Source organism: Trematomus bernacchii, unplaced genomic scaffold (assembly GCF_902827165.1).
Source record: "Trematomus bernacchii unplaced genomic scaffold, fTreBer1.1, whole genome shotgun sequence".
NCBI lineage: Eukaryota > Metazoa > Chordata > Actinopteri > Perciformes > Nototheniidae > Trematomus > Trematomus bernacchii.
The window spans coordinates 925919-942515 of NW_022987767.1; the positions used below are offsets into that span (position 1 = coordinate 925919).

General features: G+C 38.8%; 1 protein-coding gene across 2 annotated transcripts; it reads left to right on the plus strand.

Annotated features, from left to right (window-relative positions):
• Positions 1-630: 630 nt before the first annotated feature.
• Positions 631-13495, plus strand: LOC117496701 (retinoblastoma-like protein 2). Of its 2 annotated transcripts, XM_034148431.1 has the most exons (13): positions 631-785; positions 4073-4185; positions 5165-5268; positions 5798-5901; positions 7581-7634; positions 8328-8465; positions 9467-9631; positions 9756-9908; positions 10108-10284; positions 11108-11179; positions 11363-11423; positions 12242-12399; positions 13098-13495. In XM_034148431.1, the coding sequence occupies exons 2-13, from the start codon at positions 4112-4114 to the stop codon at positions 13233-13235; spliced, it is 1398 nt and encodes a 465-aa protein (XP_034004322.1). In that variant the 5' UTR covers positions 631-785; positions 4073-4111; the 3' UTR covers positions 13236-13495. The 2 variants fall into 2 exon arrangements, with proteins under 2 accessions (XP_034004322.1, XP_034004323.1); XM_034148432.1 differs by lacking the exon at positions 7581-7634 and having other exon boundaries at positions 632-785.
• Positions 13496-16597: the final 3102 nt, after the last annotated feature.

Sequence of the window (16597 nt, forward strand, 5' to 3'; positions counted from 1 at the left end):
TCATTTATTCACTTCTGCACTCAGACTCGGTGGGAGAGGACGGGAAAGTATGTTATACTAAACTTATAATAAAAGCACTTCTTAAAGCTTTTAAATCCATAAAATTCCCCAGTGATGGAAAATAATCTGTACTTGCTTAAATTTAAGGTAACTAAAAAACCTTACTTTGTATGTTCCGTTGTTCTTTTTTGAGTAAAAGATAGCTTTTTGCACAACTTGATTTACAACTCAGGAAAAAGTTGCTGACACAACATCAATTTTCAGAGTGGGAATAGCAAAAAAAGGTCAAGTGTTATCCTAGTTCTAACTTTATCTGTTGTAATACCGCATTCAGTTGAGAAGTAATGCAAAAATCACAATACACCTAATCCAAAATATATCTAGAAATATGTAATTGGTTGCACATTTTATAAAGTTTAATCATTCATCATACTGGTGGTGTGATAAGAAAGATCCATCAAACCTTTCCAAGATTCTTTTCACAAACAAAACAAGCCTAAAATGTGTTTTGCCCGGACATGCGTGCATGAACAGATCCCATCTTTATTACAGTAAAGAGTTGACATGTTTTCCTCATGGATTTTCCTGTGTTCGTCTTCCTCTTGGTGGCGCTCCTGTTGTTCCTACAGCTGTTCACACTTCAGAGCAACACCAGAGACATGTCGGGGCTTGTACTGTGAACTTCCTCACTGTGCAGCCGGACACACACTTAAAACACACACAAAGCTCAGAGCACAGGACCCAACCTGGATTTTAAACCATAAAACCCAGAGTGACCGACACTGGTAAGTGACTTTGATCCTCGTTGTATTGTACTTCAGTCAAAAGTTCAAATTAAATGACGTGTTGCATGAAAAGTCAGCTGATAACATTCACCCTCTACTTTTGCATGAGTAATAACTAAATGCTGCAGCACCGACTGACTAGAGGTTAATGATTGACTCTTTTAAAAGGCTCTAATGTAGCCTGTTGTATTAATAATACAAAATGTGTTCAACTACGGCAACATTTAAATGTCTAGCACGTGTTGGAAAGTGAAACTCAGGCCTGTTTATGATGAAACTTCTGTCAGTGAACAAAACAGGAAATAGGTGTAACCCACTTGCTTATGCTTTTCTCGCTGTAAGTGTTTTTCTAAAACAGAGAACACAATCCTAGTGTCAGCTGTATTTTATGGACACTTTATTTCCATGTAATGCATAGACAAGCTTCACATAGTACATCACACAAAAGAAAGTTTGAGGAAGATGATGTATGACAAGGAGAGGTTGGATCAGTCCAGTTTTCTGTAGGCAACATGTGTTTCCTTTGACACTTGGCACTGGCAGTCTATTTGTAATGGAAAATTAACTAATCTATTGACAAAGGAGGAAAAACAATAATGTGTAAAGAACCGAGGCATTTTCATTTGGAGGCTCTCAAGAATGCTACAGTCTGTGATTCAAACAAGTAGCTGCTTAAACTTCTGTAGAAATAAGTCAGAACATGTGTTATTTGACAGGTTTAAAGGGATAACGTGACAGAATTGCATGTGGTTTACTCTCCTGATTTGAGAAATTGCAGTTATTGTTGCTTCTGATTTTAAAGTTAATTAGGTGAAAGCTTTGTTAGTCCATTGACCTGCAGCTCTGTGAAAACGTTAATGCTCATTCAGAGAAAGTGTGTGAGGCCTCAAGACTAATCTGTTGGAAACACGTGAAACTTTGGTGAAGAAGCATCTTTTTAAAACAAGTCTGTAGACACTGAGGATTATTGTGGTGTCTCACAAAGCCTGACATTAGTGCAACAGTAAAACAATGTCACCTTACTTGACCCTAAATGATAAAACACAAAAATCATTTGAATATTCAGATGTTGTGGTTTTTTCTTTCTCAAATGAGGATACTTGATATCACATTCACATTTTGTTCATAACGTGTCTAATGTTTTGGCCATGTCTACATACCTATATAACACAGGCTACATCGTTCTTACATAATAAACTTAAGTAAAAAAACATCTTATATTGTAATTTATTTTCTCTTTTTTTTTATTTGCGTCGCATTTCATATTGACGCAATCCAAATGACGAGAAATGATCAGATTACATTACTTGATATGTTTTGAAACTCAGATTAGTAGACTTGTTAAAAAATAAAAGTCATCATAGCTCAGTATTGTGCAATCTCTCCCTGCTTCCACATTCTCTCTCTCTCTCACACAGTGTAACGAGACACCCGGTGTAAAATGATAGTTTAAGATCATGTTTAGTCGTCTCTACATTGCTGCTTCAGACTGCGTTCCTCTGATGAGTGTCTACAGCAGGGGTGTCCAAACTACAGCCCAGGGGCCAAATGTGGCCCGAAGCTAATTCTTAATGGAATATGGCGGCCACCTGAAACGTGTGCTTGTCTTATATTGTAGTTCTTAAATATATATGTACAAATCCCACTTTTCAAATATATTCTGTCAATTAATAACCAATCATTTATTGAAATGACACGCTTGAAATATACCCTTTTTATTGCCCCTTATTAAAAGCAATTTGACTCTTCTGTTTTAAGGGATGAGCTGCCAACAAAATAAACAAAACCCCATCGAAAACTCTGATGTGAGCCTCTTGAAAATGTGGCGCAACATGAGGTCCTACGCACTGTCTTTTGCCCTGTATGAATGTACAGGGCAGATGTTGTTCGTTCCCCAATAGTTTTGTACATATAAAGACGGCGCTGCACACATGTGTCTGTGGGAGGTCTGTGGGATCCTGGATGATAAACGGCACACGTGGGAGTGAAACAGAGCCTCCATTGAGACAGACAGAGGAGGGAACACACTCAACGTGGAATGTAGGAGAAGGCCTTTTCTTATTAAACTCAAAGTAAAAGTACCAACAGGCCAGGCTGCAACCATGTAGGATCGACCCGGAAATGGGGGGGGGGGGGGGGGGATCAGTTTTCACATAACTGAGCCTATGACAAAAGCTGACTGAGAACATAACAATCAGTTCAGCGTACAATGATCTTAAGCTGTCTGACAGACACACGACTTCTGTCTGAAATGCTCCTGTTACACTCTCAACACGCCATAATCACACTTTATAATACATTTTAATTTCACATTAAGGTACCTTGTAAGGACGGAGCAGTACTCCATGTTTGGGAAGCTTTCCCATCTGAGATGCAGTAACATGTGACTCATCACATCTGTTGATAAGAGTAATAACACTCTCATTGCTGTATGATAAATATAACGCAGGGCAGTGGATAAGCTAAGCATGCACACTGGAAGCAGGAAGAAACAGCTCTGGTCAAAGTTTAAAAAAAACACCCACCGACACACTTCTGACATTTTTTAAATATTATTTGTACACGTGTTAACATTGTAAAAGTTGTTCACAGGGAGTCCCGTCATATACTGTAACTATTTATTGGCTGGGCCACTGACTTAGTAAAGGAGGGAACAACCATTTCAAGGTTTGTTCGTTTGTGTTTGTGTCCCATCTGTGAAATTAAGAGTTGCTTGAAGGCAGAGCTTTAGAAAGAGCTACTTCACCGATGTTTCTTTGTGTTTTTGGTGTGTTATGGTAAACCTGTTTTCTTTTTGTCTAGCTTCTTTTAAAAGTAGAATCAGACTGAAAAAGCTAGGAAACTAAGAAAATATGACACATGGAAGAAAGAGCCTTATAGGGCAAGTCAAGGGAATTAAATTCGTTTTTTTATTTTGCATATTGAGAATTTAGGTTTGATTTATTCTCAAAAGTGTCATGGTAATTCTCCTCAGTTTGTCTTTTTTTCTCAACATTGAAGTCTTCCTCTTCTCATTATTTCCCCTTATTCTATGAAAGCTTGATTTGATTTATATTATCAAAGCTCTTGGTTTAAAATGCCTCTAATGTTTTTTTATAAAGCACTTTAAATTGCCTATAATAAACTTGGCTTCTCTAATGCCTACATGGCCCTAATTATTTTCCGTTTAATATTATTACAAATTATATTTATTTAGTGGTTGACGAACTTGAGGAGCTCAACCAGATTGTACTTGGTTGATAGTTTGTATGTTTCCTAATCTGAGTGTTTTTAATGTCCTTGTTTAGGTTCCTGCTCTGACTCATCCTGTGTGAGTAAAGGTCACCATGGACAACGGTCCCCATGGTAACCAGGGGCGATCGATGTTTGGCCCGAGTGACCGACTGACCGCTGAGTTCAGGTTAGACTTTTAGTTTTTTATAAAAGCCCTGAATAACAACGTAACCTGCGGTTAGTATACACAGAGAGACATTTTAACAAAACTATGACTGATATTTACAATAAACCAGAGAACTCAAAAGATTCAAGACTCAAAGGTGTTATTGTCATACAGCAGCAACAGTGTAGTTATGGTAATTCAAATGTTAAGTCCCAGTTCTCTGGCATTTATTCTGAGGATAACAACAACACAAAGTCCTTTTAACATCCCGTTGCATGTGACATACTGACAGGTGTGATTCAGATGGGGGGATTGGGCACATAAGGGGGGGGGAACACATCTAGAGTATGTGTGTGTGTGTGGGTGTTTGTGTGTGTGTTTTATCTGATCCGGATGGTTACTAATTCCTTTTCTTTATGGCGGTCATTTTTGACCGGGAACACCATGGGTGTTACAAAGTTGACTAAATCATCCAAAATGCAATGAAAGTGGTGATCAGCAATTGTATATGTTCAAATGTCTACTGTGAAGGATATCATAAAGCCTTAATGCAATCGAATGTAAAACAAAAAAGTTACGATTGATGAAAGTAGTAAATCGGTCAGATTTGACCCGAAGACAACAGGAGGGTTGGAACATTTATTGACATGTGCACGAAATGATAGAAATGTGAATAGTCTTTGGCATTAAGACAACAAATGGATATAATATATCTTAAGGGGGAGGTGCAGGTATTGTGGGACGTGCTATCATGTAATGGTTTATAAGCCTGCAGGTTTGCATTGAGACAAAGGACTGTTTAACTATGTTCAAACAGTATGTTTAGTTAATTACACTCTTTACATTATTTGCAATTGCTGTAAGGGGCTTTTAAATACTTTCTGTGGCCTTTTATTTATTTTTTAGATGTTTTCCAACAAAACACTCTCTTTATTTAACCACTCTCAGATAATGAAATGTAAGTGTAATGAACCGTGCCTCTCTAACTGCTCTGGTTCAGGGCCTGCTGCAGAGATCCAACCGACGCGATTGAAACCAGACTGAGATCCATGCTGCAAACATTTCTGCAACACCACAGGGACAACTCAGGAGACGAGAACAACCGTAATCTCACATATTAAAGGATCCTAAAATAATAAGATAGTATGCTGAATGTTAGGAACACATGTATAATGAAAGCTCTCATCCTAATGTAAAGAAACGTTTTTACCTTATGGTCAATATTTTCTGAAGGAAAAATGATTATGGCTTTGACGATACTACTGGTTTTTAGGCCAGAATTGTATGTTGGGAAATGGCAACGATGCACAGTTAAGACAAAGCCGACCACATTTAATATTGACGGTTTCTATCAGAAGCAACAATGTCTGTTTTGGCACAGCACTGTCTGCTCATCTAGTATTTTAAACAGTTGTGAAAGGTAAATATAAAGTATATATATATATTACCTAAGTGTATTCACCTTATGCTATATGGATTTCTACTCCACTACATTTTAGAAGCCATCCTTGTACATTTTACACTACATATTTGTAAGCTGTAGTTATGTGTTACTTTTTAGATGAATAATACAAGTTAATGAAGTCACTATTGTTGCCAATTGTCTGATATGATCTGGTGGTGTTGTTCACAGATCTAGCAACAAAGTCCTGCGGTGCGGCAGCGATATGGTATTACAGGATCCTGGAGAACATCCTCAGTCAGGAGAAGGAGAGGCTGGGCGTCAAGGACGGCTCGGTGAGTGCAGCGCCTTCATGTGGCCACAAGAGGAACTGCATGCAAAGAGTTATACTACATGGCATTTAAAGGTCACCTATTATGCAAAATCCACTTGTTCATGTCTCTTCTACATCAACATGTGTCCCCTCTGTGTAAAGAGATTCTGAAAGTTTCAGGAAAAAGGATTCGCTCACTTTTTGTCCTGATCCATTTATAAAAAAACCTGTCTGAAAATGAGCTGATCAGATTTTGGCCACTTTCTGATGTCATAACAATTGTTTGGCTTGTGTAACCATTAGCCAATTACCAACCAAGGTTACCCCCCCCCCCCCCCACACCTTATCACCTGAATCTCCTCCTAGAGCACCATTGTGTTATTTGTAACCAAATATCTCTCAGAGGGGCGTGGGGAGGGGCTCCTTATTTTCATCTAAAGTAACAGACAGAGAATCAGCACTTTTGAAACAGAGCTGAAACAGAGGGGATTATGGGATGCTGCAATGATCTGTTTGGTGTTTGGAGCCAATCAGAGACATGTTCTGTATATATCTGAGACCCATGGGCGTCGCAGCCATTATATGAGGGTGGGACAAGTCCCCCCCACTTTTTCAAATGATTAGTTTAGACCCCCCCACTTTTACTATGCGGAAAGTCCGTGAATCGGTCTATCCACTCGCCGCACTTTGTAGAGCGCTGTGTCAGTGCTTCACTATCAAATGAAATCCATTCCACTTGCTTATTGAGAGAATGCCCAAATCAATGAAACTCCGTACCATGTTTTCACTGCTACTTTGTACCAAGGCAGATTCTCACATAGCGCGCGCATGTTCAAGGAGTGTTGTCATAGTTGGACAGCTCAGATCTGTTGTATGAAGCGATGCTGGTAGCGGAGGTAAGGCACACACACCAAATGTTCAAGAAATGGTTAATACAGCGAAAATCAAAGCTGACGATCTCTTGGTTTGATATGTTTTCTCCCCCAGACAACATGGACATAAGAAAAAAAATGTCAAAGAAGAGGAAAGTAAGTCATCAGCTGGTAGCAGTTAATCAGTTAACAGTGATGGCGGCGTCTCACTTCTGGAGAGGAGTTTCGTCTTTATGTCATGATAGAGAAATACAAATACTGAATAGTTTAGATGAGAAAAGGCATCGAAATGCCAGGTTACTAGTATTTATCATGTAAACAGGGAACATGAATAACCCGATCTCTCTGTGCTCATGTAAACGCCATATCCCCAATATGATCATAACCGGGATAATACTCATAAACGGCTTACTGATGTCCATGTAGAGACGCAGTCAGTGTGTTTTACTGGAGCCTCAGTTCGATAAGAGATTCTTTTCTGAGTTCTTTACCATTTTGAGAGAGAGTACCTAAGTTAATGTGCATTATGTTTTAATTATACTTCTTATCATTCAGAAGCTTTTTGTGTGTGTATGTTTTACTGAGTGCTTATAGGCTATTTCCATCCCAGTATTCAGTTAACTATTTATTTTCTGTGCACATTACATAGACTAGCTAATATTCTACCTACTGCTTGGGACTTTGAGTCTTCAAAATGTCCAATGTCACAGACTGGGACTTACTTTAGAGTCAGTTGTATTTACATTCAGTATGACTTGTTATGATTCAATGTGAAAGAGTATACTGCTCAATAAATAATTATCACTTCACCACCTCTCTTGACATCTAGGCACTTGAGTCAGAGGCAGAATACAGGGACAGTGGAGAGAGGTCCATTGCTGAGGTGAGTGATGAAAGGGAAATGACAGTTGAGAGTAAATTGTGATGTGGACTCTCATCCCAGGATTTTAAGGAAATCAGTGGGGATATTGAACAGGAAACATTTCAGTCAAGGGGCATCATATGACCAATATAGACAGAAGAGCAACATTTATTTGAACATTTAAGTCAATGATACCATTCCTAGGTGAACTTAACATCCGTATGGAGTCAGATCAGTCTCAATATTAATAAATGCTCACAGAAGGATTCACAAATGTATTTTGCGATTTATATATAAATGACTCTCCACAACAATATCTCTCAATGCACTCACAAATATTTATTGTTGTATATAAATGTACAAAAAATGGGCATTTAAACTGCTTTTTATTAATTCAAAGACAGCTCTGAATTAATAATCAAATATGTTTCCTTTCTTTACTACTGGATGAAATTACAAAATGTACCCATCATTTTCCTCATGCTAGTATAGCCACATAAAAGTATCAAACCACCTGTTAAAATGCACCAGAATACAGGAAATCTATATTTTTTTTCGCCCCCGTTAAAAATGTCCCCCCCACATTCAGGATGCTTCCTACGCCCATGCTGAGACCTATAATATATTGATGAAAAACAGTATCATAGGGGACCTTTAATATCCTAATGTGCTTGTTGGTGTTAAAGTGACTCACGTGTGATGTGTGTGTCTCAGGTCCTCCTGGAGCTGGATCTGTTTCAGCGCTGCCTGGTGGCCTGTTGTCTGGAGATTACCATATTCTCAAACAGTCTACCATATGAGTTCCCTCTGCTCCTTCAGGTCCTCACACTGGCTCCTTACCACTTCATCAAGGTGTGTTTCCAAGCTTCATGCTGCTCACAGTGGGTGTTTTCCTGACTATGCGTATGTTTGCACATTCATTGATATGCAATTAAAAATGCATCTAATTTAATAACTTCAAGATAAATAAGAAGTGAAGGACTAAGTAAATGTGTTATGATTTGCATTGGCTTGCATGGAGGTCAATTGTATTTCATAGACAAGCTCTACAGCAGAAAATATGTTTACATTTCTGCCTCATGGGAACTCGAGTTCTCTAAGAGTTTCAGTCACCAAGATTTTTATATTATTTTCTCATCTGGTTTAAGTTTGAACCAAAGCAACACCACCTCTTAACTTTGAGAATACCTTCACCCCCCATGTATGAGCCCTTCATGTTTATTGTTTTTAGATATATCGTGCAGTATTTTATTGAACACTGGGTGGCAGTCATTAGACGCTCAGAGAATTATATATGGGGGCATAGATGAAAGAAAATGGAGAGTTGGTATTGAATGGTACAAATACTTCAATAAACCACAAACTAAAAATTGCATATAACGACGAGAACATTTTATATATTGTGCCTGCGTGAGATCACTACCACCTACCTGTGTTCTAAGGCAAGGCAAGTTTATTTATAAAGCACCTTTCAACACAAGGCAATTCAAAGTGCTTTACAAAAATGACATATTATAAAATGGCATTTAAAAACACTCATTTAAAAGCAAAGATATAAAATGGCAGAAATAATTTTCTATGACCTCACTTTCTTTCTACTTTTTTTTTTTGTACTTATCATTTAGTTATTTCAAGTGTTTCATGCTATACGAACTCCCCTTTGGAAAATTCTAATCTGACCCCATGGTACCTTTTAGTTTTCGCCGAAACTATTCCTCTTTTTAAAATGCACATAGTTAAGTTTACCTTGTCTTTCTAGGACTTTTTTTGTCTAACTCCAACTGGAAAAGAGAACATTGTAATACGAGAAAATCGCCTTTAAAACACATTTTGTTTTTCCTGTGTTCTGACAGGTGATCGAGCTGGTTCTGCGGGCTGAGAGGTGTCTGCCCCGCGATGTGGTCACACACCTCGCCCAATCAGAAGAGAGAGTTCTGGAGAGTTTGGCCTGGACCACAGACTCCCCGCTGCTGGAAGCCATCAGAGCCAATGAGGGCCATCTGCCCACCTGCCAACAGGTTGGCAACAACACACACAAACTCTCTACCTGGCACCAGGAGTTTGTCAGGATTTAATACTCGGGGTTCTTCCAAGGTGATGCTGGTGATATGATTATGAATTATGTTTCTATCCACTCAACAGGTGATGCCTCCTGCAAGAATTGAAGGTCAAAACCAGACAGACTTTCAACCTGACAGAAACCCACCTGGAGACATGTCAGTGGAGTTCAGTTTTGGAGCTGAAGCTTCTTCCAGGCCGCCGAGAAGTAACTCCCTCCACCTGTTCACTCGAAAGGTAAGTAAACATCCCACAACACGACATTGTCCTGGAGTCAACAATGGCTTTATGTCTTCTCTTTCCCTGAAAAAAACATGAACAAACGTACTTCCAAATAAAAGAAGTGCTGTTGTTTTTACATACGATATATCATGCAGCCCTGATCTGAGCTGCTTTCCTGTCTGCAGTGACGATGTACTGTGTGTTTCTGGCTCAGGTGTACATGTTGATGGGGAAGCGTCTTGAGAAGCTTTGTTCCACGCTGCATATTTCTGAGGAGCTGCGTCTGAAGATCTGGACGTGTTTTGAGCATTCTCTGGTTCACTTCACTGACCTCATGAAGGACCGACACCTGGACCAGCTGCTCATGTGTGCCATCTACATGATGGCTAAGGTGGGCTTTTACATCCTTTGGTCATTTGTGGTTGTGTTAACATGCTGCTATATATGCACTGATGTCTACGGGGTATTTTTACTGTAGGTCAGGGCTATTCAATTGGCGGCCCGCGGGCCAAATCCGGCCCCGGGGTGATATGTACTGGCCCTTTGAGTATAATGTTAAAAAGTAATTTCTTTTTTTTAAGATTTTTTTTTTTTTTTTTTTTTTTGTGCCATAGTGCCTTTATTCCAGAGAGGGTGTTACATTGAGAGATAGAGGGGTAGACAATGCCTGAAAACTTCGACGGGCTCGGGTTTCGAACCCACCTACTATACTGTAGTGACAACTCCTGTCATTGATTGCATCTCTGCGTGAATGATTAGATCATTTCACCTAAATGAAATCAAATGAAACATGTAGGCCTACTGAGTTCTGAACTTGCCATTTAGATCTATAAAGGCCTTGGGGCTATGTTGTTTGATTGAATTAAACACAATATATGCACTCCACTATGCTGTTGTAGTATTTACTGTATCTGAAGCTCTTAAATATGATTGCTCATATTTCAAGCCATCTTTTTCCCGGCCCCTTGCTTTGGATCATTTTCATCAACCGGCCCCCATTCCAAACTAATTGAATAGCCCTGCTGTAGGTTAAGAGCTACATTTTTTTTACCCTAGTTCACTGTTTCACACTCAAAATGCATCTGAATATTTGTGTTCTGCTGATGCAGTAAAAGCTGTTTTCCCTGGAAGTGATTCAGATTTGTGCCTGTACTATAAAAGCATGAGCACAAGGGATATAACCAATGACTATCTTAATGTATTGCTTTTTACAGATCACCAATGTGAAGATATCCTTCAAACACATCATTCATTGCTACGAGTCTCAACCACTTGCAAGCAGAAGTGTAAGTTTGTTTATTGTTTATTATTCATCTTTTCATCTTTACCCAAAAATAAGAAAAGTTAATATGCATAGAATTGAAACCACTGTCATCTCAGGCAGCTGCTTAAAAAATGATTATTCAAACATAAGATGTGTGACTAATGTTCAATAGTTGGGAACTCATGAAGACATTTTCTGCTGTCAGGTCTCCAAAAGTGTGCTGATTTCCAGACAAGACACAGAAACACTTCTCAACAGAAACAACAGTAAGAGACCTTTTGTAGGAAACATACATGCATTCAGAAGTAATACAATTGAGTTATTTTACGGAGATTAAATGGTAACGTTGAAAAAGGAAATGATGATACATTGTGTTGTAAAACAATATACACTACGAGTAGATTACATTATGCTTTCAATTTGCAATCATGGACACATCCTTTAAATCTGAATGAAACACTCTCTACTATTAAATCAAGAATGATGTATCTGCAGAGCTTCATTATAGCACAGATGTTGAATAACATTCATCATCTTAATAATAATAATAATAGCTTGCATTTATATAGCGCCTTTCAAGGGACCCAAGGTCGCTGTACAGTAATAGGGCAAAAACAAACATAACAAAACAAAAGTCAGACAGACAAAACAACAGATCGATTAGGGGCCGAAAGCCTTGGCAAACAGATGGGACTTGAGGGCCCTTTTGAAGGCGTCGAGTGTGGGGATGTTGCGAATCTCCGCAGGGAGAGCGTTCCAGAGGGTGGGGGCTGCCACACTGTAGGCTCTGTCCCCGAAGGTTCGCAGTTTGGTGCGGGGGGTGGTAAGCAGGCCAGAGTCTGAGGACCGCAGGTTCCGGGGTGGGGCATGTGGGTGAAGGATGTCCGATAGGTACTGGGGGGCAAGGGCATGGAGGGACTTGTAGGTGAGGAGGAGTACTTTGTAAGATATACGGGACTTGACCGGCAACCAGTGTATCTTACCACAGAAACTCACAGTATGAACTCTCCTCATATCAATGTCTGAAGACAATGTACTGTAATTCCCAAATGAAAAGTGAGCATTTATGACTGATTTACTACAGATAATGGAGACCCTGCTCACGGTTTCCCGACCCCCGACTCACCATCGTCACATTACCCCCCCGCTCAGGAGGAGAGGGTCAATCTGATCCGCTTTTACGACAACATCTACACCGGGAAGATGCACGACTGTGCCGACCAGTTTGACCCAGCCTCTGGGGTAAGTGACCATTTCATGTCTCTGAATTTGACAAAATGTTGTTAAAGGTCACCTATTATGCAAAATCCACTTGTTCATGTCTTTTCTACATCAACATGTGTCCCCTCTGTGTAAAGAGATTCTGAAAGTTTCAGGAAAAAAGATTATCTCACTTTTTGTCCTGATCCATTTATATAAAAACCTGTCGGAAAATTAGCTGATCAGAAACAGAGGGGATTATGGAATGCTGCTGCAATGATCTGTTTGGTGTTTGGAGCAAAACACTTCAGAGACATGTTCTGTATATATCTGAGACCTATAATAAAGTAATGAAATACAGTATAATAGGGGACCTTTAATACTGTATCCATTTAATCTCTTTAAATGGTATTTATATAATTTTCATAATCAGAATATTTATAATTTATCCCCAGGGGGTATTGGATTTTGTTGCTTCACTTTACAATAAACTAAATAAGATTAAATCAAAAATAAATAATAAAACATAGAGAAGTTCATAACAAATCTGCACCTTTTGGAAGAATAAATATATAATAAAATATGTTAAAATGTAATAATAAAAAAGTATAGTATTATTGTATTGAGTATTACACAGTTGATGAATTGCCGGTTGCACAGCATATAATATAATAATAGTCCATATTACACAGATCAATAATTATTGCTCTATTTTAACACACTCTGTGTCACTCTCACAGAGAGACACCCCCCCTCTGTCTCCTTACCCCATGCAGGGGAGAGGGGGGGAGAGCATCTCGTCAAAGCCAGCAGGTCTCCAGCAGCCTCCTCATCTTCAACTCAGAGACCCCTGGAGACCGAGAAGAAGGGGAGGATGAAGATGGTCCTCCAGCTCAGAGGCTTCGTGTTGCAGAGTCATTCTTGCAGAGGCGACTCAGTAGTGTAGTGAATGATCGCGAGGCTCAAAGAGACCGGGACCAACCGTCAATTTCACACCCTGACCTGCACTAAGTCTCACTCTGAGCTGGTATAACTGTGGCAGCTAGAGCAACTTCACAGATATAGACAAAACAAATTCCTTTAGGCAAAAATCTGTCAAATCAAAGTCTTGTCCGTGCTAAAATTAAGTCAAAGTCAACTTTATTGTCAATCTCAAAATATGTTTGTACACACAGAAAGATCGAAATACTGTTTCCCACAGTCCCGAGGTATAAAAAAACTCACACATTAAAATTCAAGAACACTCAATAATTTACAAAAAAACCCACAAAAACACAAAATAACCGTTTACTTCAAGTAAGCAGGATATATAAAAAAGATGATGTACATATGGCACGTGCACATAGTGGGCTTGAGCCCCTGCCCTTTTTCTTCCTCCAGAGAAAGTGCCCTTTTTTTTCCCGCATTTTTAAAATTTAAATAAATGAATATATATCTACTGCTGTTTGCGCTCAGTTTCCCTTTCCAAAAATATATTGATTGAATACAAAATAAAAATAACAGGTCGAGAAATTAGACTGTGAAGTTCCGATGCTCTCTCTACCCTCCCTCCCTCCACTTTCTCGCGCACAGCGGTGCGGACATCGGCAGTCACTTCAGACAGACAGGTAGCAGCACCTCCCACTTTACTGTCCCATGTTATGCCGGCTTTTCTTGGCTTGTTTGAAGGTGAGTGGTGATGAACAAATGACAAAGCTGCCAGTGCCTCAAGTTTACAGCTAATTAGCCAAAAGACAAAAACAAATATAGCCTAGTTAACTAAGGTAGGCTACTAGCTAATGGATAAGTTAGCTCAAGGTTTAGCTAAGGCAATTTATCATACAGGCTAATGTAGCCTACTGTACTTAAGGGGAGACACTAAAGGTAAATACAGTACAATGTGTATCTAATAACGTCATCACAATCGCCACATTGATATGCAAATTAGGCGTTAACTAGTAGCCTACACTAGAAATAAAGTAGCCTACTATCTTATCTCTTATCTTATCTTAATTAAAATGCGCTAATGTGCATGCAGTTACCAAGGCATTGCAGGTGAAAAGGATAAAACAAAAAACAAACATATCACCTCACAACTTCCCCAGATAGTTACTTACGTCAAGTCAGTATTTTCCCCTGAAATCTTATGTTTAAATGCAGATTAGCTTTAAATATATAGATGAATTCAGACAGGGTAATAAAACGAACACCATTTATATGTGTTTCTTGGAAGTTTTATACCCATTAGAGTGAAAGAAAACATGGAAGCAAAATAGACCAAAATAGACCAAAAAGTACATGAAAAAACGATCTTTTTGCCTGTAATGGCCTTAAACAGTAACTTCATCATTTTGATTGTTGGCTGCTCATTTAATAACTATTAATTTTACTATTTTGTTGTCTGCTCTTGTGCTTAGTGAATACTAAAGAAGACCATTGTCTCTGTGTTAACTGATTATTTTTGTAGAATTCTGTTGAGTATTAAACAATTGCGTGAGTGTGAGGGTATTAAAATAAATTGGTCAGTAAATCAGAGATGTGCAACTATATTTAAAGGTGGGGTAGGTAATTTTGGAAAAACCAGCTGAGTGCGCTAGAATTTGAAAATACACAGCCGGAAAAAATCTGCCACTTCCTTACAGAGCCCCTCCTCCAACACACACGAACATGACCAATGAGGGCACGAGATAAGTTTGTGCCCAGATGGAAGGCTGACAGGCAGGTAGAACATCCAGTTATTTTAGCCGGGCGGCTCAGATCATTGGTCGTGCTTTTTACAGTACTACGGCTTCCACAGATGAAATCTTTTTATGTATTTATTGTCAAAGCACTTAAGATATTCATTGCTATCGGGATGTTAAGAGCATTCCATGGAATATAACAAAAAGTGTATCTCGAGCCGGTTTCTCAAACTTACCTACCCCACCTTTTTATTTGAAAACATTTTTTTATAAATGATTATGGGAAGTGCCCTTTTTCTCACTTGAGCCCCCCCATAATGTCTGTGCAAGTCCCTGGTACATAGTACAAATGGGAGTGCACAATTGTCCATAGCAGCGTAAAAGTGTCAGCGTAAAAGTGTCTGTGTGTGTGATGATGAAAATGATGTCCTTTTGCTCTTATTGCACTATTTCGGACACTTTCTGTCCTTTAAAAATGCACTTAATCCCTCCGTTTAATGCCGAAAGTAGAAGACTGCTGTCGTCCTGCGCTGCCCCCTGGTGGAGGTTTTTGAATTAGATGAAGCGTAGTCTCCAAAGTGCTCAGGTTACTTTCCTTGGCGTCTGTATGAGAACTGTAGTTAAAACTGTGGGACTAATTTATCTTTCCCATCAAATGGGGACGGGCATGATGTAAAGCATTACTCGTGTCTATGGTAGGGTCTACAGGATTTGAAAATGTTGTGCCACCAGTGTTTTTATAAAAGTGACAGTGTTGAAAGGGGGAGACAGAGGGTTTTAGGCTGTATTCAAACTCAGGTCCTTCAAGTGTGTCTGTCCAACCCTAACCCTAGCTCCAGAATAAAGGCATACTCATAACATTGCAATGTGACATGCAATATTAGAGGAAATTATCATTTTTGGAAGCCTTATCATTAAGAAATACATTGAATTGATCATGGTGCCATTTTTTAAAGAGGATTCATACCAAAGGGATTTTCTATCATGTCAATAGAAGTATGTCGTTTGTAGGACGGGACTTTATTAAGATATTTTCACATGTTTTGTCTTTTCCAAATATTGCACTTTCTGCTTAGTCCAAATGTGAATTATTGTGCAGCCCTATGTCCTTACTGAAGACTTGATTGTAACGGGCTAGATTAAGAATTATACTCTTGTAGGTCACTTTACATTTCTTTCATGGGTTTTTTCAGTTTTATTCAACAATGATGATTTGTCGCATATATATATATTTACAGCTGTCTAACCATAACTGTCAGACATTCTTTTCTGCTTAATCTGTTATCTTTTCAAGCATTTTTAAAAGAAGTCGGTCTAAATAAAATGTATTTACCAATAAACAATGCATTTTACAATATGTTTTGTATGTTTCTTTATCACAGTTTTATTTATTCATGTATTCTTAAATTGTCATAGACATATCAAGCACAGACTGGATTCTGTTAAATGTCCACTTTAATCTTTATTCTCTGGTTTATATACTCAGTGTCATGGCCTCACTAGGAAAGCTAATGAGAAGCAAAGAACCTGTCTTTACTATCTAATGAGCAAGGGACTCTCTCACATCACTTACTTATATA